The sequence below is a fragment of the Pteropus medius genome, unplaced genomic scaffold (assembly GCF_902729225.1).
Source record: "Pteropus medius unplaced genomic scaffold, Ma_sr-lr_union100, whole genome shotgun sequence".
NCBI lineage: Eukaryota > Metazoa > Chordata > Mammalia > Chiroptera > Pteropodidae > Pteropus > Pteropus medius.
Genome location: NW_024347793.1, coordinates 1,494,094 through 1,514,691, shown reverse-complemented (window position 1 = coordinate 1,514,691; position 20,598 = coordinate 1,494,094). Strand labels below are relative to the sequence as shown.

The 20,598-nt window shown below is 59.9% G+C and overlaps 1 protein-coding gene across 1 annotated transcript; it reads right to left on the bottom strand.

Annotated features, from left to right (window-relative positions):
• Nucleotides 1-16,446: 16,446 nt before the first annotated feature.
• On the bottom strand, nucleotides 16,447-17,840 carry LOC120615468 (neurturin-like). Its single transcript, XM_039878552.1, has 2 exons — nucleotides 17,765-17,840; nucleotides 16,447-16,940 (listed from the first exon to the last, which is right to left on the bottom strand). Exons 1-2 carry the CDS (start codon nucleotides 17,838-17,840, stop codon nucleotides 16,516-16,518), a joined length of 501 nt encoding a protein of 166 aa, XP_039734486.1. The 3' UTR covers nucleotides 16,447-16,515.
• Nucleotides 17,841-20,598: the final 2,758 nt, after the last annotated feature.

Below are 20,598 nucleotides of genomic sequence, written 5' to 3'. Positions count from 1 at the left end.
CATTTGTCTCCCTTTTCTCCTCCCCTGCTCTCCAGGTGACGGTGACAGGCCAGGCCAGTGCCAATGAGGGAGGCCCAGGGCAGTTTTGGGAGGGAGCAGGAGATAAAGCGTCTGGGTTTGTTCCCGTCCGAGCCCGAGGCGCCAGATGGGCCTTGCGGCACAGAGAGGGTGGTGGGCCCGGGAGCCTGCCAGTGGCTGGCCGGTGAGTGGTAGCCCACAGCCCTTCCTGCCGCCCCCCGCAGGTCACGGGCCGTCCTCCGTCTGGGCCTCCTCGCAGAGCCAGCAGCATGTGGGAAACACACCCAGGGCCCACGCACAGCTGGACTCCGGACTCCCGGCCATTGGAGTGGAGAGCTTCAGATGGCCTGGTCCGGAGCCTTGTCCCTGTCTGACAGGCCACCAGGAGCTTGCAGGGCAGGGGCCCATGCAGCAGCAAGAGGAGAGACTCGCGGTCCTCACCCGCTGCCGTCTGTCGGGCGCAGGGAGTTAGGCGGCCCCGGAATGCTGGCCTCCCGGCCCCCGGCTCTGCAGAACTGGCTCGTGCTCCCAGGCAGACGGAGAGGAAGGCTCGGCTCGCCCCAGCACGCCACGAGGGGCCATAAATTAGGGCTCTCCGGGCCCTACCCTGGGGAGCAGGGTTGTGCCCTGAGGAGTCTGGCTCTGCAGGTGGCCCTGGGGCAGCAGGAGTGGGCCGGGCTGGTCGTGGCCCTCATGCCCCCGCTGGGCCTGTCTCCACCCGGCCGTTCCGCTTCCCCTCGCGCCCACCCCCGGGCCTGGATTTGGTCGAAAGCCAGACTCGCAGCCTTGCTTTCCTCCCTGTCTGCCCCGGTCATAACTCAGCCGCTGCCGAGCGGCTAAAATTAAACCCGTGCAGAGCACAGAGCCCAGGCCCTACTGTTGTCACCGGGTTGGCCGCCACTGCTGCATTTTTTTATTGTCCACATAGGCAACCCCAGGTCTCTTCCAGCTCTGCCCTCCCCTCTGCCCCCACCCACTATGCTGACCCGGGACCCCTGCCAGGAATACCCTCCCTGGGTTCCCGAACCCGAACTTAGGGTTCCCTGCTCGTGGACTGGGAGGGGAGGGCCACAGAGGCCCGGCCCAGCCCGGAGGGTGCCAGGCTCCCAGGCCTGCATTCCAGCCCCAGACAGTTCCTTCCTGGCTCTGTCCTCAGTTTCCCCACTGGGCAAGTGGGGGTGAAGGGTTAGTCAGAGATGTTAGGCAAGGCGGGCACATGAGTATACCCCAGGGGACAGAGCCCTTCCCCCGCCTCGGGGAGGGTGGGGCGGGGGACCAGGTCCGTCTCCTCCTGCAACAGCCTGGTCTGTCCCTGCGGCGGCCGGCAGGGGGCAGAGCCCACCATGCTCAGCCAGAGGGCTGACTTCCCCCCAGGACCCTGTCCCTGCCTCCCTATCCAAGCCACTGTCCACTCCCTCCCTCCCCTCGCCATCCTGCCTGAGGCAGCAGGGCGACAGATTCTAAGAGTAGGGAGGGCCTGTGATCATCGAGAACACCTCCGGCTGGAGCAGGCGGGGACCTGCTCACAGACCCGCACCTGGTCACTTCTCAGCCCCCGATCCCCAGCGTCTTCCAGAACCGGACCAGCCCTCACTGCCACGCCTGCATAACCCTCCCCGGCCTTCGCACTGCCTCTGCGAAGCCCAAACCCTGTGCCCGGCAGAAAGGCGGGGAGCTCACAGCCAGCCAGTCCCTTCCTACCTCCCAGCCTCGGTTTCCCCTTTGGTCAGCTCAGCCCAGGGACTGTGCTCACCGCCCACCCAGACCTCTCCGGGCTGGCTGCCAGGGTTGGAACAGATCTGCCAGCCCCCCCAGAGCAGCTGCCTGACAGGCTCCAGGGAGCCCTAAACCCCAGACCCCCTTGCCCATAAACATTTACTAGGCTGTGAGGAGGGGCTGACATCATCCCCACCCACACACAGGCCCGTGTCCAGAGCGCCCAGTCCCTCTACCCCTTTGCCTGGAACCCCACCTCCAGCCCTAGCGGCTCCCCACATGAGGCAGTAGAGGGTCCCCCCAGAGCTCCCCTCACCCCCATGTGGGGATGTGCTTGAGGGGCAGGCGGTGAGCCAGAGGACAAGGCAAGCTCACTGGCCCTGTGTCGGGGGGAGAGGGCACCGCAGTGGGGGGGGCCCTCCCATCCCCACCCCCGCAGGCGCTCGCTAAGGACCCCAGCCTCGGAGACATACTTCCCAGTGGGGACAAGGGCTGTTCGGCCAGAGGGTCTCTGAGCTCTGTGAGCCAAACAGAGAAACGCCCAACCTTTCCCACCTGCCAGCTGTGAGGAAACTGAGGCCCAGGGAGGTGACTTCAGAGGGCTGGGCTCACGGGGGCGCTCAACACTGTCCCTTTGTTATTATTAGCTGTATCGGGACATAGCATGTAAATTGTCTCGGAAAGACTTTACGATGGTCGTGGTAATTGGAACAAAAGCCAACCAGATGGACAAGGTCATCTAAAAGCAGAATTGCACCCCCGCGCATCCCTTCACAAGGTTGTTGGCTGTGGCCCGAGTGCCCATTGGTGCAGCAGGGACACATCAGGCCCCTGGGCTGGCACTGCCCCCGTCGCCAGGCCCTTCGGCCCTCTTGCAGTCTGAGCCCTGTGCGCCAGGGCCTGACCCAGCTGTGCCCACTCCTCGCCCAATATGTAGTCGCACCCAAGTCCAGGCCCTATGGCCACCCACCTGGCCCGGCACACTCGCCTCTACCCTGATCCCTGGCTGCCACCTTTGCTCCCTCAATGGCCAGAAGGCATCTGTGAGCAAGAGTCGGTTCCTTCCCGCCTCTGCCCACAGCCCACCAGGGCTCCCGCCTCCCTCAGGGCAAAGCCCAAGCCCTCCCCGTGGCCCACGAGTCCCCACACAGCCTGTGCTCGTCATCTAGTCTGCCCCACGCTCACACTGCTCCAGCACACGGGCCTCCTCGCTGTCCCTCCAGCACCAGCCACAGCCCTGCCCCAGGGCCTTGGCACGGGCTGTGCCCCTGATGGGCTGCTCTTCCCCAGATGTCCCCACAGCTACCCCCCTCACCTCCGGTTCTCAGCTCGGATGTCACCCCCTCGTGGAGGCCTCCCTGACGCCCCACCGACATGCCGCCCCACACCGCCTTTACCCTCTTCCGCTTTTGCCCATGGCATTTATCAGCTTCTAAATCCCGTGTCACCATCATGCAGTGTTTAGTGGGACATGCGTCTCCTTGAGGACCAAGAAATGTCCTGGCCGTTACACCCTTGGGACAGCAGCCAGCCTAGGAACACAGCAGGGCTCTGTAAATGTGTATTCCTCCTCAGTCCACCCCACTAGATGAGGGCTGCGAGGAGGGTCGGGGGAGAGAAGCCACCCGAACCCAAGTCTCGAAAGTCACGACTTGAAACTCACTAACATGTGTTTACTGAGCACCTACCTCTGTAAGGCACAGGCTCTGGCCTGGGGTCACCTCAGCCAGTAAGGTCCCCACCTTCCCAGAGCTCAAAGTCTGGTATGGAGGGCGAAATAGTAAAACAGACAATTGAAAAATGAGCAGACCCACAAACAAGCGAAGAGTGTTTCACGCAGGGCCATGCTTGAGAGAAACCACGTGACCTGCTGGAGTGTAGTAGAGGGTCCCCAGCCGGCGGCGCTCGGGTGGGGACCGGAAGGAGCCGCCTTGGGCGCAGTCCTGGTAGGCTGGTCCAGGCAGAGGGGACCTAGGGGACAGAGGCCTCGGGCTGGGACGAGCGGCCTGCGCCCCCAGTAACAGGTAGGAGGCCCTGTCGGGGGCGGGTGGACTGTGGGGTGCGAGCAGAGGGCAAGTCAGGGCAGACTAGCTGCCGTGGGGGGCGCTGGCCGCCAGGCTCCACGAAATCCAGCTCGCTTCCACCGTAATGCTTGTCCTGGCAAACACCCCCTGGAGCAGTGCCAGCCACCTGGGCACCCTCAAAAGGGCTGTTCCGGGAGGGGCCAGGCCCGAATGCCCTGGAGGCAGATATCGCCACAGCTCCAGAGTCCCCATCCTAGAGGGGACGTGGAGGTCTGAGGAAAGGAAGAACCGAGGGGGTCTTCTGGCTGGATTCCGGGGGGTGGGGGCTGGCCCATTCTCCCACCTGACCCTCGAAGCCTAAAGCTAGGCTAGTAGTCACTTTAGGGGTCTAGAAGTGGGGACCTGAGCCTTGCCCCACTCCCCATCTGACTTGACATCTAGAGCTCAGAACCCAGTGGGCCTCCGGTTCCCTGGATGCAAGTCATCTCGGGCATCCCCAGCTAGTGAGGACTTTGCTTGTTGGGAAACAGGCACAGCAGGTCCCCCCGGTGTCCCCTCCAGTTACCCTCCCCCCTCCCCTAAGTCCTTGGGTTTGGGCGAAGTGCTAAGCCTGGCTCGGCCCCCAAGCCTATATTGGTGCTCACAGGTCCCTCCTTGGAGCCCACTAACACTCCCAGTGGCTTCCCGGAGTGCTGGGTGGTCGTGAGCCATGAGGGACTCAGTCAGGCCTGGCCCTGGCCCAGCCCGTGTCTCACGTCAAGGGGCCTCGCTGGGCCTTGAACGTTCGCTGAACCATAGCAAGGAAGGTGTGAGCCAGGCGGGGGCAGGGCCGGGGCCGTGGGAGGGCTTTGGGCCCACCGGAGGGGCTGCAGGCAGACCCACGCCCAGCCTAAACACCCCCTCCTTCTCTTAAAACCTGTGCAGACGCTTTCATTTTGACCTTTTTTTTTTTCCCCACAGCCGCCTTTCTAAAATATATTGTACAGTTAATTATTTTTCAATAGGTAAAACAGATTCAGGCCACAGAATCTAAAATATACCAAAGAGTATTCAAAAAAAGCCTCAGCCACCTGCCCTCCCCAGGCACCCTCACCCTGCAGCACCCCCAGAGGCTGCACCCCCATGCACCTCTCACCTGCAGCCCCCAGAGGTCTGCCCCCCAGATATTTCCCCACCCTGCAGCTCCCCCTGAGGCTGCCCCCTCAGATACCCCCCACCCTGCAGCCCCCCAGAAGCCGCAGGCCGGATTTCTTGCTTGCCCTTCCGGTGACACTCCGTGCGGGACAAACACGTCTGTATTTCCTCCTCCGCCTGCAGAAGCGAGTCACACTGTCCCCCCCGGTTCGCAGCCCTCACTCTGGTTTCCTCATAACAGAACCTCCCAGATCTCTTCCCATAAAGAACGTTCTCTTGCTTTTTAACAGGCGCGTAATATTCTATTCTGTAGCAGGATTGTTTTCCCCATTAACGTGCATTCCCTTATCTCCAGTTTTTGCCGCTATAAATAGTGTGGCAACCCTCCTGAAAAATATTTTAATTAATAAGCTACTCTTTAGAGCAGTTTTAGATTTACAGAAAAACTAGGGAGAATGTGGAAGGTTCCCATACACCAGCTCGCCCCTCCCCAGACACACTCACAGTTTCCCCTATTACTGCATTAAGAGCTTGCATTATGGCTCCTTTTGTTACAGCTGATGAACCAATATTGATACATTGTTATTAACTAAAGTCATGGACATCAGGGTTCGCTCTTGGTGTCCTGCATCCTACGGGTTTGGACGGATGTGTAATGACACGTGTCACTAGTACAGCGTCATGCAGAGTAGTTTCGCCACCCTAAACACCCTCCGTGGCCCCCATTCACCCCGCCTCCCTCCTGGAAGCCCTGACAGCCACCAATTGGTCCTTTTGCTGTCCCCGTAGTTCGCCTTTTCCAGAATGTCACGGAGCTGGAATTGTGCAGCTTGCAGCCTTTCCAGATGGGCTTCTTTCGCTTAATAACACACATTCCAGTTTCCCGACTGGATAGCTCACTCCTTTTTAGCACCGAATAGCATTCCATTGTCTGGGTCCCACCGTTTCTGTGTCCATCACCTCCTGAGGCACATCTGGGTTGCTTCCAGGTTTGTGCAATTGTGAGGAAAGCTGCCATAAACCTTTAAGTGCAGGTTTTCGTGCGTACTTAAGCTTTTCACTCCGTCGGGTAAATCCCAGGGAGCGCGGATTCTGCATCGCACGGGAAGAGTACGCTTAGTTTTCGAAGAAACCGCCCAACTGTCTCCAAAGTGGCTGCGCCAGTCTGCGTTCCCACCAGCAACGGGGGAGCGTTCCGGTGCTCCACAGCCTCGCCAGCGTTCGGTGTTGTCGGAGTTCTTGGCTTGGGCCGGTCCACCAGGTGTGCAGTGATGGCTCGCTGTGGCTTTAATTAATGTGCCCAAATGTTTAAATATTTGAGCCTCTACCCAGGAGCCAATCATGGTTCCAACATCTTTAGTACAATGTGATTTCTTTGCAATTTCTTCAGGCTAGGAAGGAGGTACTAGGACCCCATGTTACCGATGGAGAAACGAAGGTCCAGAGAGGGATAGCTACTTGCCCAGGGTCACACAGCAAACAGGGTAGAGCCAGGGCCCTGTGACCGACTCCAGAACACTTTTATCCGCAGTGTCCTAGGCCCTGTGCTGGGCGTTGGGGACACCGTGGTGACCAAGACAGCCCCAGCCCACCCTCTCAAGACTCACAGTCCAGTGGAAGAGACAGACATATGGCCAGGCAGTTACAGCGCGGGCTGACCAGGGCAGCAGTGAGGTCACACAGACAGAGGGTGACGCAAAGGAGGCCCCTGACCTGGCTTGGGGGCCCAGGGAGCTCTTCTGAAGAAGGGGGTGCTGACGCATGCGTAGGCGCTTTCTAGGGGAAGGACAAGAGTGACCCAGGCAGGAGGAACAGCAAGGAGGATGGCTCAGAGGTAAGAGCACAGCATGGCCAAAAGTCCCACCTCTGCCACTGGCGGCGAGTCAGGCCTTCCCTGTGCCTCGGTTTCCACGCCTCCGTGTGGCTGTGAGGCCTGAGTAAAATCCTGAGAGCAAGCTGCTTGGCCCAAGGCCGGATTGCGTGGAGAGGCAGAAGGCAGAGGGAAACTGGAGTGGTAGAGCAGCCCCTCGCCCTCGCCCCTGGGACTCATGCCCAGGAGGACCAGGCACAGGAAGACGAATGACAGCACCCAGAGAGTCGGTCCCTGAAAGGAAGTGGCCGGTGCGGGTGGGGGTCTCCCTGCCCCTACCCCAAACTGGACACTTCCTGCCCTGGGGGGCACTCTGGTGGGCTGGGAACGCCCTCCTGCCCCGGACCCCCCTCATTCGCTCACCCCCATCAGGGAGGCCGCCTGCTGTGGGAGCTTCAGTCCTAGGTGTCCCTGCCCACACTCTGGCCCAGTGACCACCATTGAAAACGAATAATGAGCCAGAGCAGGCAGGACCCGGAGGGGCTGGGGTGGGGACAGAGGGGCCCTCAGCCCCCACTCCGGCCCCTGGGGAGCTCCCCAGGAGTCACCTGGCTGGCAGGCTGTCATAGCCTGCCTGCCGTCCCAGGGACACCCCAGCTAAGGTGGTCAGATGAAGCAAATAAAAATAGAGACAACCAGTGACATCTGAACTTCAGAGGAACAAGGAACCACGTTCTAGCACGTGTCCCACCCAGCACGTGGGACAGACGTAAGCTAGGACATGACTCGTCGTGTATCTGAAGTCCAGTCTCGGTGGGGCTCAACCTCCTCTCCGCCTGTGCGGATGGACACAGGCCTCAGCTGTCCTTCCTGCGTGGTGGGTGAACGGCCAGATGCCGACTGACATTAACCCCTGGGGGACCCTGCCCCCGCAGAATGCTGGGGCCTTCCTGTCAACTGTGTCTCGCTTAGGTGCTTAGGTGCTAGCCCTTGGGGTTCCTGCGGGGCCCAGGAAGGCACCCTGGGGAGGTCGAGGCCGCATCTATCTGCCAGCGGCTGTGGACATATTTTAATCTGGTGCTGGAGCCGTGGCTCTGGACAGGTCCTTGGGGGAGAGAAAAGGCGGGGCCATGTGCTGCCTCCGCTGCATGAATCCTGGGTTCAAATCCTGTCCCTGGTGTGATTTTGAGTTAAATTCTTTCCTTGCACCTCGGTTTCCTCGCCTGTAAAATGGGGTAGCGCCACTACTACGGGTGCAGCCTGACTGTGGGGGCCATTGAGGATCGCATGCATTATTATATTCGAGAAGCTTGGCCTGGCACTTAGGCGATGGCCATCCTTCCGACCCCACTCCCAGTCCTGGAGGAGGGGCTGAGCGGGAATCGGAGGCTAATTTTAGCCCTGATGACACCCCCTGGCCGCCTGCCTTGTCCGAACATCCTCAGCCAAGCACGAGGTTCGAGGCGTCCCCCACCCCCCAACCTCTGACATCCAAGGAGCCTGTTTATTCATTCCTGTGCTGGAGCGTTCCTCGCCTGCCTGTGCCTGCCATGCCCCTCTGGACGAGCACCCCTATTCCCTCTTCACCTCCCACCCCATCGCCTGCCCTGTGTGGCCCAGGATCAGGACACCTCACACGTAAGCCCCTAGAAGACAGCCCCTGACGGGGGCCGTCAGCATCGGGACCAGGTGGAGGATGGAGGATGGAGGAGGTGACCGCTGCCCCAGAGTCTTTGTTTATAATTCTCTGGGTAAGATTCCCAACTTCTGTCATTTGGTATCTGTTTACTGAGCGCCTACTGGGTTCCAGGTCCTACGGGGGACCCAAGTCTGCTCCGTGGGGCTCCCTGTCTTGGAGGAAGGCAATGACAAGCTGGGAGACAGGAGAATTTTTCAGCGGGCTTGGTACTGTTCATTTATCTGTTCGTTCATTCGTTCACTCATTCAAGGTGTGGTTCTTGAGCTGCTCCTGCGTGTCAGGCACTGTTGGAGGTACTCGAGGCTCGGCAGGGGACAAAGCAGACCAAGGCCCCTTGTAGAGCTGACGTTCTGGTGGAGGACAGAGGCAAGAGACAATAAACGATGCAAAGAAGTGAAGTATATGTCCAGTTAAATGAGAGCAATTGCTATGGAGAAAAACAAAGTGGGGGAGGGGCCGGGGATTGCTAGCTGGAGGGGGACGATGAGCTGTTTGAGGGAGCGGTGTGGGTATCAGGAGGAGCGAGTTCCAGGCAGCGGGAACCGCACGTGCAAAGGTCCTGGGGCATGAACAGTGAGAAGGCGCATGGGAGACACAGAAGCACCCGTGGGCTCTGCCTCTGAGATTGATGGGGGGTCTGGGCGGGTCTCGGGTGCGATGTGGCCTGACGTTCTCCCGTCTGGCTCTCCCCTGTTCCAAGGTCAATCCCCGGAACTGTCACTCTTCAAGCGGAAGAGTGACAGGGGCTGCAGCTGGGCCAGGAACCTGAGTGGCTGCAGGTGGATTCGACTGTAAGAAGGACTCTGGGAAAATCACTGCTTCCTGGAGAAGGCCAGTGAGGATGGCGGGGGACAGAATCTGGGCACCAAATCTTCTGCACGTGGCATCGCCACACGCTCCCTGCAGGGCAGGCCAGCGCCCAGCTCGACCACATTCCTGGCTCCAGTTTTTGCCAGTGGAGGGACAGGTGTCTCAGAAAACTGGAGAGCACCCTCCGAAAACAAACCAGCCAAACCTCTGCTTTTTGTCTCCTTGTCCCAACAGATCTCTGATCAGTTTTCCTTCTTGCAAAATACCTTCTCTGGCTTTTCCGATTGCAAAGCCGCCACACGCGGACCCACAGAACCTCCCCAGAGACAGAGAAAGGGCCCTTTGTTCCCGGCCCTGGGCTCCCTGGGCCTCTTTTGTCTCCCGGCATCGGCCACGCACCTCGACGCCGTGTTGTTTTTCACACACGGTTTTGCAATGGGCTTTTTTCCACTCGACAATAGATGGCCCCACAGCTTTTATTTCCAGAAACTGAAAAATGAAGCGTGTCCAGCCCCCGCCTCCTCACCCTCTGAGGGCTGAAATTTAAGCCATGTGAACCGGGCCAGGCTGGGGTGCCAGGGGCGGGCAGACCCCAACTTGCCAGGTGCCTGGGGTGAGGAAAGGTGGGGGACGGGCAGCGCAGGGTGCCAGGTCTCTGTCATCTACCGCTTCCCCCGCGCCCTCTCTACGCGGCAGCCCCAGCACCATCTCCTTCTTTAAAACGCCATAGGAGGCCAGAGAGGGTCAGGGGCCCAGGCCTTGGGTCCCCAGCCTCTGCCCACGGTTCTGTCCCACAGAGACTGCAGATATCCCGGAGGGTTCCGAGAGGGTCGTCCTGATGTCCTGGGTCCGTGCCAGCGTTGGCTGCATTTTGCAGACAAAATTCCGCAGATGCCCAGAGAAGTGACATAACTCACCAAAGGTCACACAGCTGCCAGAGGTCAAAGTCCATTTTCATAACCTCTTGTGATCAAGAGCTGTGAGGTCAGACAGGCCCAGGTTCCAGGCCAACTCCACCATTTAGGGGCTGCAGGTGGATTCTGACATTAAAGGAGGACTTCCGGAACATTCCAGAGCATTCTGGAGTTGGGAGAAATTGCTGCTCTCTGGAGAATGTCAAGGGAGACTGAGTGGGACTGGTGGTGAGCACCAGCGCTCTCTGAGCCTCGGTTTCCCTGTCTGCACAGTAGACACGAGTGGCCTCTGAGGTGCCTTTGACGGAGACTGGGCCGAGGGTGGAGGCAGCCCCAGAGGCTGAGGGTGTAGGGGACCCGTCCCAGGCCGCTGTGGCCTCGGGCCTGAGCCCGCCCCGCTGGGCCCATCGCTGGCCTGCCACCCACACCACGCACCTGGGGCGCCTAATCCACCGGCCGGCCACAAGCCAGGGGCCTCGGGTGCTGGCAGGGGTCCCCGGGAGGCCAGGCCAGGGCTTCCTTGTGGAGGGGGCAAGGTCTGTCCCCGGATAGGGGGAACGGGGCGGGGCCTGGGGTCACCACCTCCAACCAGACGGTGTGACAGCTGAGCCTCTCGCGCCTTCTCCCTCTTTAATTCCCTCTTTCTCGGAGTTTCTCCAAGGCTCAGAGGGGAATGGGGCCCCTCCTCGAGCCCCAGCCACCTGCGTTGACATCGGGAGATTTCCGGTGTCCCCCTCTATGCCCCCATCGCCGGCCCACACGCCCCACATCACACCCATCCTAGGCCGGGGCCCCGCCCTCTCCCTCAGCCGCCAGCCACCCTGGGCCCCAGCAGGCTGGCTGCTCTGTTGCCCACCCAGCTCTGGCCGAACGAGGCTCTGGGGGTCCGATGTAGGCAGAGACCCCAGCTGGGGGACACAGAGGGCCCCACTTCACCCTGCATGCTGCTCCCAGCTTCTCCCCAGCCTGAGGGTGGACGTCACCAGCTCTGGGGCCAGCCCCTTCCCGGGAGGTCCAGCTTGGCATCGCTGGGCGAGCCTTGCCCAGGGAGAGTCAGGGAATCTCTTGGGGCACACAGCCAATTCGAGCTGAGCACCAGCTCCCTCCGGCGTTGAGCAGGGGGTCCCGTGACCCCCAAAGGGAGACCCCAGAGGCTGGCGGTTGGTCCAGCTGCACATCCTGAGGCCCAAGAGGCCTCGGTTCAAGTCCCAGAGCCCCACCCCCACCTTCTCATTCCCCAGCTGTGCGACCCGGACAATGAGGTACCACTGTGGGTGGTGTGAGGCCACGAAATGGGAGGACCATAGCAGAAGGCTGCCTGGAGGAGGCGGTGCTCGGAGGGAGGGGCTGGGGCAGGGGAGGGGCTCTGGGTGGAGAGAGTGAAGCGCCAGGGCTGGAGTGGAGCGGTCTGGGTGTGGAGGGGGAGGCCTGACCTCCTAATGCCTGCCACACACGCGGTCCCGCTTCCAGTCCCTGTGGACAGACAGGACTTGCTAGGAGGGGCCTGGGTGGATAGAATTACATATTCGGAAGCCCAGGGACCCAGACCCCCAACTGGCCCTCCTCGGTAGCGGGGGCCTCAGCTGAGATTGGGCTCCACCGGGGCTGGGGGCTCGCTGGGGGTGAGGGCTCAGCCTGGCTGCAGTTACCAACACCAGGAGAACCGACCCCGAGCTACCGGGTCCCCCAGCCCCACGTTGCCCTGTTACAGGCCCAGATTGGGGATCGGTGCATGGAAAATCCCCATCGGCGTCCCCCACCTGGCTGCTCCTGCCCCAGCCCACACCCCACCCATGGCCTTGTGACAGATGGCTAGAGCTCCCAGAGACCACAGGGGATTTGGGGTCCTGAGGTGCAGTCGTGTGCGGTGACCCCCTGTGGTCAGCACCACCCACCTGGCCACACGGCGACAAGTGGACCTGAGCCAGAGGGCCAGAAGCAGGCAGGAGACGGTCAGCACCGAGGCCTCCGTCTGGCTGCAGTCCTCGCCTTCCGGGCGCCGTCAGGGCCTCCTGGGACCTCCCTGGCCCAGCACCAGGGCCGATGAAGCCCCTCTTGGCTCCTCTAGGGCATCTCAAAATGGTGTTGAACAAGATTCCTGCAAAGCAGAGCCATCCTGCTTGAATCCTCCCCTTGACGGGAAGCTCACTCCTTATGAAGACAGAAACAGCGATGCTGCCACAAGCCCAGTGTTCCACGTCGGAGGAGCCGAGGCTCTGAGAAGGGCAGGCCTCAGCCTCAGATCCCTCGGAACAAAGCGGGACCAGAGTCCCAACCCAACACGCTGCAGCCAGCCAAACTTTGATCACAAATGTGGATCAGGCAGAGTCCATGGCCCCACACTAGAAAACTGCTTCAAGGTTTGAAATCCTTGGACACACTCTCATTTCTTACTCTCTTTTCCTGGCTCTCCTGCTCTTCCAGCTTTTCTGTCCTCAAGGAGCTGCCAGCCCAGCAGGGGATGCGACAGAGTGTGGCCTAAGCTGTGATAGGGGACGCACCGTGGGAGCTGGAGGAGGGATCTGACTGCTGGGAGGGTAGGGGAGGCCCGGGGGGGTGAGGGGTCTGCACTGAGCCCTGAAGGATGGCTGGGAATTAGCAAGGGGCAGGGTGCTCCTGGCAGAACAGCTCGTGTTGCTGGAGACCCCGTAGTGCATATGAAGCTCCAAGTGACATGTGGCAAGGACCCCTCTCCCTGGACCTTGGTTTCCATGTCAGCAGGTGGCTGGGGGAAGGCTGAAGTCATGGCCAGGCATCTAGGACACGGTGAAATGAAGACTGACAGCTCCGCAAGTTATATTTTAATAAGATGATTCCACCTGCCAAAGCCTGAACTGTGAAGAGACTTGAGTCAGCATCTTCTGTGGAGCGCTCTGCCCTGGAAGATCCCAGTCTCCTGGGACCTCAGCCAGTCTGGGACTTGCTGGACGCACAGATGGTGGCACTCCAGGCAGGGTGAAGCAGCCCCACAGAAACAGTCGCCTACCTGGGAACAGGGATGTGGCTTCCTGGGAGCCAGAGCCCGGCCTCAGCCCACTTGCAGCAGCCTCTCCCAAGCCCGGACTCCCGCCTCTGAGCGGCTCCCAGGGGACTGCCCTGTTTGAAGCTTCGCCTGGTCCTGATCGCCCTTGTTCTGAGTGCTCCGGATGCGGCTCCTGTGGCCTGGGCTCGTGCTGGTTCCAACCTCACCTCCGGCGCATGGACAGCCATCCCTGCCGAACTCCCTCCATCCTAAATTCCTCGCTGCCTCAGGGCCTTCGCACAGGCGGATCCCTGCCTGGAATGGTCCTCCCTCCTTTTTACTTTGAGAACTCTGTGGGGCTTTGGCTCACAGATCACATATGTCCATGAAGTCCAGACCAGGTGACGCTCTCATCACCTTATGCTAATTGTAATTTTATCTCACACGTTCCGAACGTGTTGTCTGTCTCACCTCCTTGCTCCCTACATATCCCTGGGCCTGACATGTAGCTTGGACTCAAGGAATGTTTGTTAAATGAACCAGGGGGTGGGATCTGGCGAAAGTGAAGGTGGAGAAGCTTGAAATTCAGCTCACGTGCCCCCTGTACGAGGAAGCCCTGGGAACCCCACACCCAGACCCCCTTTGAGACCAGTGGCTTGCGTTATTAGCCTTTCCACATGTGAATGAGTCAGTCGTATCCTAAAAGCCACATAAGACTCACGACGGTGACTCCATCACGAACGTTCGGCACCATCCCGCGGAATGTTACAGCAGTGATGTGGGCAAAGTTTGGTATTGCTTGATGGACAGACTCCAGGAACAGGACATCCTGGGTCACCTGAGGCCAGGTTGAGGGCTGGACTGAGCTGTGCTGAAATGAAGCTAGAGGTATACTTCCTTCTCCCTGGTACCCCGTCGTGCACACCCTGGGAGACCGGCCGAGCTCGGTCCTAAACCTCTTGGTCCCCGTTCGGCCCCGCACGCTGCCCCCAGGTAGGCTCCAGGGGTAAAGGTATCTGCCCCTTGGGAAGAATCTCCTGGCCATACCATGGGGATCTTCCTGGGTCCAAGATGGAGTGGGTTGGAGTAGGGTGTCAGAAGTCTTGATTGATTTGCCAAACTAGAGGGGACAGAGGGTCGGTCTGTCTGGCCGAGTTCTGGACTAGGAACCTACTGCACCCTGCCCCAACATGCGCCCTAGACCCTCACCCTTCCCAAGTTCAGGTTCCATGTACCCCTGCCCGGTGGGAAAAGAGGACTTGGGAGGCAGTGGGTAGGGCAAGGTTCTGAGGGGCTGCAGAGTGGGGTCCAGGCTGTCTTGGGGTCGTCGTGGGGCAGGGCTGGCACAAGGGGACCGCCTACACAGCGCAAGGAGAGGGGAAGGGCAGGGACCGCCCCGGGAAGGAGGACGCGGGGGGAGCGCTGAGTGTCTGTGACAGGTGACGATCACGTGGGGCGTGGAGCCGGCAGCGTGTGTGTGCGTGGACGTGTGACAGAATGCGAGAGCCAGTGTTGTTTTTTCAGAAGACCGGTGACTTCGGGTGCCCTTGAGTGTGCAGTTCCAGCGTGAATGACACATGAGCGTGTGAGCATGCGGGCTGTGGGTTTATGTGATGCTGTCCAGCCCCATGGGCAGCAGTCTCTGTGCCGTGTCTGTGTGTGTGTGTGTGTGTGTGTGTGTGTGTGTGGGGTGGCGTGCATATCCTGGGGGACCTTGGGGGCCTGTGGGGACAGCTCTGTTTATGCTTCAGTTCTTTGGTGGGCTAAGCCAGAGCCCTGTGGTTGGGATGTTAAATCTGGGGAAGGCCTCGCGGGGATACACAGACACACGCACACACACGCACTCACACACAGAAAAGCATGTGCATGCGCACACTCATACACATGCACTCACAGATATGCACGTGCATGCGCGCACTCATACACGCGCACTTACAGATAGGCGCACGCACGCACACGCACACACTCTGAGTCAGCTCAAACAGTGGAGGCCTCCACCACCCCCATCTCAGAGTCAGAATACTGTGGGGGCAGGAGGGGGACCCAAGCCAGCCTTGGTCCTGAAACTACCCTCCAAGCAGAGCACCCACGGGCTGGGGCCTGCTCTCAGGGGTCCCAGGAAGTCCCACCTCTTGGCTGCCTTGAGTTACTCTAGCTGCAACCTGGGGCCTGGGGAGCAAGGAGCTGGGAGATGGTCCTGCCTGGCTAGGTGATTCTGCCCGGGGGGAGCTTCCGATTCGAGCCCTCCAGCTTCCGGACAAGGGTTGGGTCTGGAAAGGATGTGGTGGTTAGAGCGTGGTGCTGGACTCAGATGCGTGGGAAAGGGGAGGAGGCCGGTTCAGGGGAACAGTGAAGGAGGGAAGGGGAGGCTCCCTTGGGAGCCCCTAGTCGGCGGGCCAGGACGGGAGGGGTACACGCCCTCTGGCCTTTCATTCGGGTGCCAGCCCTGGGCTCGCAGCGCCCGCCCACTTCCCCGCCCCTCCTCGGACCGCGGGGACCAGCCCATTCCTGCCTGGGCTCTGGGCACTCAGCGGCCCACACCGTCCTGGGCCTGCCAAGCATCAAGGTGTCACCGCGAGCAAATCTAAACACTGCGCGGAATTTTCCATCCCCCGTGGGGGATCGTCGTAAATCGTTCGTAGAGCTCCCGCCAGGGCCGTATGCTCGCCCCTGCCCCGGACCTAAACCCCTAAGGACGGGCTCTGCCTGGCAGGCGCCGGTTCCGGGCTGGAGGGGCCTGGCGCCCGCCCCGGACCTGTCCCCTCAGGGAGATGGGCAGCGCGCATGTATTCTTGGCTAGTGAAAGGAGACAGCGGCCCAGCGTTCACTCCGGCGGGGGCTGAGCAGGCTTGAGGATGCCCGTGGCGTGAGGTCGGGGCCCACCTGGCCCTCAGTCTCCTCCTCTGCAGAGTGACCGCACCTTCCTTTCCTGCCTCCGTTCTCACACTTCTGTCCCCTGAATCACACGCTGCGTGGAGGGGGGACGGGGACACGCTGGGAATGAGCACAGGGCCCTGCACGGAGGCGACGATGGGCAGCGCCCCCGTTCATCCACTTTCCTTTCGGTACCCCGGAAGCGGGACCCTCGTCGCACCGCTTTCCTTTTCCCCGAAAGCGCGCGGGGGCGTCGCGCCATCCTGCAGGCGGAACCCGCACGCATGCCGCCTTTCCCGCCGGAGATGGCGCCACCTGGCCACGCGCCCTCGTGCCCCGCGACAGGCGGACAGCCGGGCGCAGAATCACCAGCGGAGCGACGTTCCACACTTTATTTCCGTACAGTTATCGCGAGAGTGCCGAAGCCTCGCCGGCGTGTCCCGCGCAAGGGCAGTCTGTCGCAGTGTGCCAGGCAGTACGGTGAGTGTCGTCGGGCGGGGCTTTCGCGGGCGGGGAGGGAATGGCCGCCGTCTGGCCGGCCCTGTGAGGTAGGGTCACACACAGGCGCACTCGCGCGCCGACAGCTCGTGCACCGTGTGGTAGCGGCTGTGCGAGTCCAGGAAGGACACTTCGTCCTCGTAGGCCGTCGGGCGGCAGCAGGGCTGCGCGCGCACGCGCTCTCGCCGCACGCGCCGCCGCTGGCGCAGGCGCCGCAGGCCCAGGTCGTAGACACGTGCGGCCGCCTCGCACGCGCCTGCGCAGTAGCGGAACAGCACTGTCTCGTCCGACGCGTAGCCCAGGCCCAGCTCGCTCACGCGCACCTCGAGCTCGCGCAGCCCACACGGCCGCGTCCCTGACCGCGCACGCGCGCGCCGCCGCCGTGGCCCTGCCCGACGGCGCGGGCCCGGGGACCGCCCGGCCCAGGGCGTCAGCTCGCGCAGCTCTACCGCGTCCGGGGCGCCCTGCAGCAGGGCACGGTCTGCGAGGGCGGGGGAGAGAAGGCGTTGGGGGTCAGTGCGGGGGAGGGACCGAGCCACCTCCCCTCGCTGTTCCCTTGCCCAAAATGACAGCTGCGGGGCCGCTGGGACACTAGCGCATCTCCCACGTTCCCGCCCATGCACTCTCTCTGGGTGGTGTTGCTCGGGTGAATATCCAGACCCCCACCCTGGGCCCTCAAGGCTACCAACACCTCTGTCTGGACCCTGCTCGCACGTTGGGCTGCTCCGAGCCGGCTCACCCTCTCTGACCAGTGTTGGAGGGATGCTTCCTACACTTGTGCTTGCGGTGTCCGGCTGGAGCTGGGCTGGGGCTGTGATGGGGTTGTGGTTGGGGCTAGTCTAGGGTGGGGCTGGATGGGGTGGAGCAGGCGCTGGAGCTGGGGCTGGGAGGGTTTTGAGTGGGAGGCACCTGAGCAAGCTGTTCTTGAAGCCCAGGGACAGAGCTGGGAATGCCAGCAATGGCTGCTCTGAGGTTCGGTTCCAGCCTAGCTCGGTTCTAGTGCCTTAAATTCCAGCATTTAGTGTGCCCACCCCAAAGATGTCCATCTAGAGACTTATTCGGGAGGCTTCTGATGAAATACTGATGCGCAGATAAATTTGAATTTCAGATACGCAGGGAAGGATCTTTTAGTGGCTCTGTCCCTGCCTTCCTCCAGCAGGCTCAGTCGCATGCACTGGGTCTGGATGCAAAGTGAATACATGTGCTCCCGCCTGTTGTTATCAGATCTGAAAGTGGTGATTAGGGGAGCCCACAGCGTGCTTTTGGTTGATGACCTGGCACCTAGAACAGGACACCGTGGGTCACCTGAGGCCAGGTTGAGGGCTGGCCTGAGCTGTGCTGCAGCTAGAGGTGTACTTCCTTCTCCCTGGTGCCCCGTCATGCACACCCTGGGAGACCGGCCGAGCTCAGTCCTAAACCTCTCGGTTCCCGCTCGCCCCCGCACGCTGCCCCCAGGTAGGCTCCAGGGTTAAAGATATCAGATGCCCCTGGGAAGAATCTCCTGGCCTACCACGGGGGTCTTCTTGGGTCCAAGATGGAGCGAGTTGGAGTGGGGTGTCGGAAGTCCTGATTGATTTGCCAAACCAGGGGAAATGGAGGGTCCGTCTGGCCGAGTTCTGGATTAGGAACCCACTGCACCCCGCCCCCACACGCGCCCTAGACCCTCACTCTTCCTAAGTTCAAGTTCCCTGTAGCCCTGCCCGGTGGGAAAAGAGGACTTGGGAGGCAGTGGGGCTTTTGTTTTGCTTTTCGGGTTTTCTTTCCTGATCTTGTGGTGACCCGGCTCCGTGGCATCTTACAGTCCTTTTCTAGAAGCAAATGTTTGGGGTTCGACTTGAGTGGGACCTCCGCACTGGCCTCCCACCACACCCCTCCCAGTCTGTGCTCCTCAAGGTCACTGCCAAGGGCTTCTGTCTCCTAGGAGGGGCTGCCATAAACCCTGGGCCCCTACTGAAGAGGAGAAACTACATTCATTTGAATGACATTTGTATGTGCACAGCCCAAAAGCCTGACCGTACACGGTGGCCGATGGTCAGAGTTCAGCCTTCTCCCCCTTCCTGCCTCCGGCTGTCTCCCCGAAGGCCTGTTTTTTGGCTTTCTTTCCAGAAACGTTGGCATGAACATGTAAGTCCACACTCTGCTCCCTGTTGGTCACAGAGGGCCACCTGCCTGGCCCCCCGCTAGGCCTTTGGAGGTGTGTGCCCACTCTGCCCAAAGGGAGGAGCCCGCCGGCCTCCGACACCAGGTTTTGAAACAGCTTCTTTGGGATATAACCCACATCCCGTACGGTCCACCCATTTAAAGCGTACAGTTCAGGAGTTCTTGCCAGGTTACGTTACTTTTTAAAATGTGGTCAAATATCTATGACATAAACTTTGCCGTTTTAACCCTTTTTAAGTGTGCGGTCCCGTGGCTTAAGTACATTCACAGCTGTGCTGTTTCCAAAACTGTTTATTGCCCCAGGCAGAAGCACTCTGCTCAGTAAGCAAGAACTCCATATTCTCCTTTCAACCCTCCCAAGCCCCTGGTAACCTGTGATCTACTTCCTGTCCCTGTGAATTTACCCATTCTGGATATTTCATAGAAGAGGAATCATGCAGTATTTGTCCCTCTGTGTCCAGCTACTTCACCGAGCATCACGTCCTCAGGGTTCACCCGTATTGTAGGGTGTCAGAAGCTCCTTCCTTTTTCGGGCTGAATACTATTCCATCGTCTGACTGGACCACATTGTATTTATCCATCATCTGTCGATGGACGGTTGGGGCGTTAGCAGCTTTGGGCCGTTGGGAACATTGCTGCTATGAGCGCAGGTGTGCGCATGTCTGGTCCAGTCCCTGCTCCCGTCCCGCTGGGTGGATACCTAGGAGTGGGACTGCTGCGTGGTGTGGGCGTTCAGGGGTTGGCTATGCTATTTTCTGCCACGTAATGTAGTTTGCGATTTTCTAGCAGCCACGCTGAAAAGAATAGAAAGATTCCAGTAAAATTAGTGTTCGTGATATTTTATTTTATTTCACCCCATGCATCCAAAGCATTATCTCCATACGTAACCAACATAGAAAGTTATCAAGGAGATGTTTTACATTCTTGCTGTCGCACGAAGTCGCAGCGATGCAGAGTACATTCCATGCTTTACGCACATCCCTGTTTGGATGCTAAATTATCCACATCCGCAGTGAAATGGGTTTCTCCTCAAGCGGTAGAGCTGCACTCCATAAAAATGCTTTATTTGGTTCAGCTTTTATGCACATGTGAGATGTGACAACATTTGCACTTCAGTTCCCCTGTCGTATTAGCCACGCGACAAATGACAGTAGCCGCGCACGGCCAGGGACTCCCGTGTCGGACTGCGGAAGTTGAGACTCAACCACGTCGCGCGCCGCTTAACCACAGGGCACGTCCTGAGTGTCAGTGCATTTAAATTACACTCCTCGCTCAGTCCCTGCTTAGGCATTCTGGAGCCACACACGGCGCCCCATAGAGATGCCATCGAGCCACGTGGATGCACAACACGCTCCCAGTAGCCACGTTTTTTAAATGTAAGACACAGGTAAACAATTTAAATAACGTACTTTCTTTAACCCAGTAGGTCCAGACTAGTGTTATTTCGGTGTGATCGGTGTAGAAATCACTGATATTTTGCATTCTCCTTTTCACTCTGAGTCCTGGGGCTCCGGCGCCCGCTTCTGGCAGCACAGCTAACGCGGACACTTAGTTTTCCTCAGAGACACTGGGTCTGTACTTAGACCGCAACACACACAGAGCAAGCGGCAGACGTGAACACTCACGGTGTTCCAAGTGTATGCAGGCATTTGCCAGTCCCTGAGTTGAGAAGCAGACGTCGTTTGGGTTCGATTTCGTTTCGAAGCTGTTTCTGACCTATCGGAGAGGGTTCTGGTTTTGACATTAAATGAGCATCACCAAGTCCGCTCCTCAGACACAACAGCTACATCGCAAGGGCTCAGTAGCCGAACCGGGCTGGTGGCCACAGATTGGGATGGTGCAGACGTAGAAGCCTTCCCTGGTCGCAGAAAGTTCTACGGGATGGTGCCGGGCTGGCGACTGCGCTCTACCAGCCACATGGGGGAGAATTTAGCCGTCACGTTAACAGGGAGAGTTGAAGTTCGGGATCCCGATGCTCT

What these genes read in the sequence shown, in the direction of transcription:
- LOC120615468 (XM_039878552.1), bottom strand. Translation starts at nt 17,840, where the DNA reads ATGACGGGGCACCAGGGAGAAGGAAGTACACCTCTAGCTGCAGCACAG. An exon ending in AGCCCTCAACCTGGCCTCAG is followed by an intron (nt 16,941 to 17,764) that starts GTGACCCACGGT and finishes CCGCCCTCGCAG; the next exon opens with ACCGTGCCCTGCTGCAGGGC.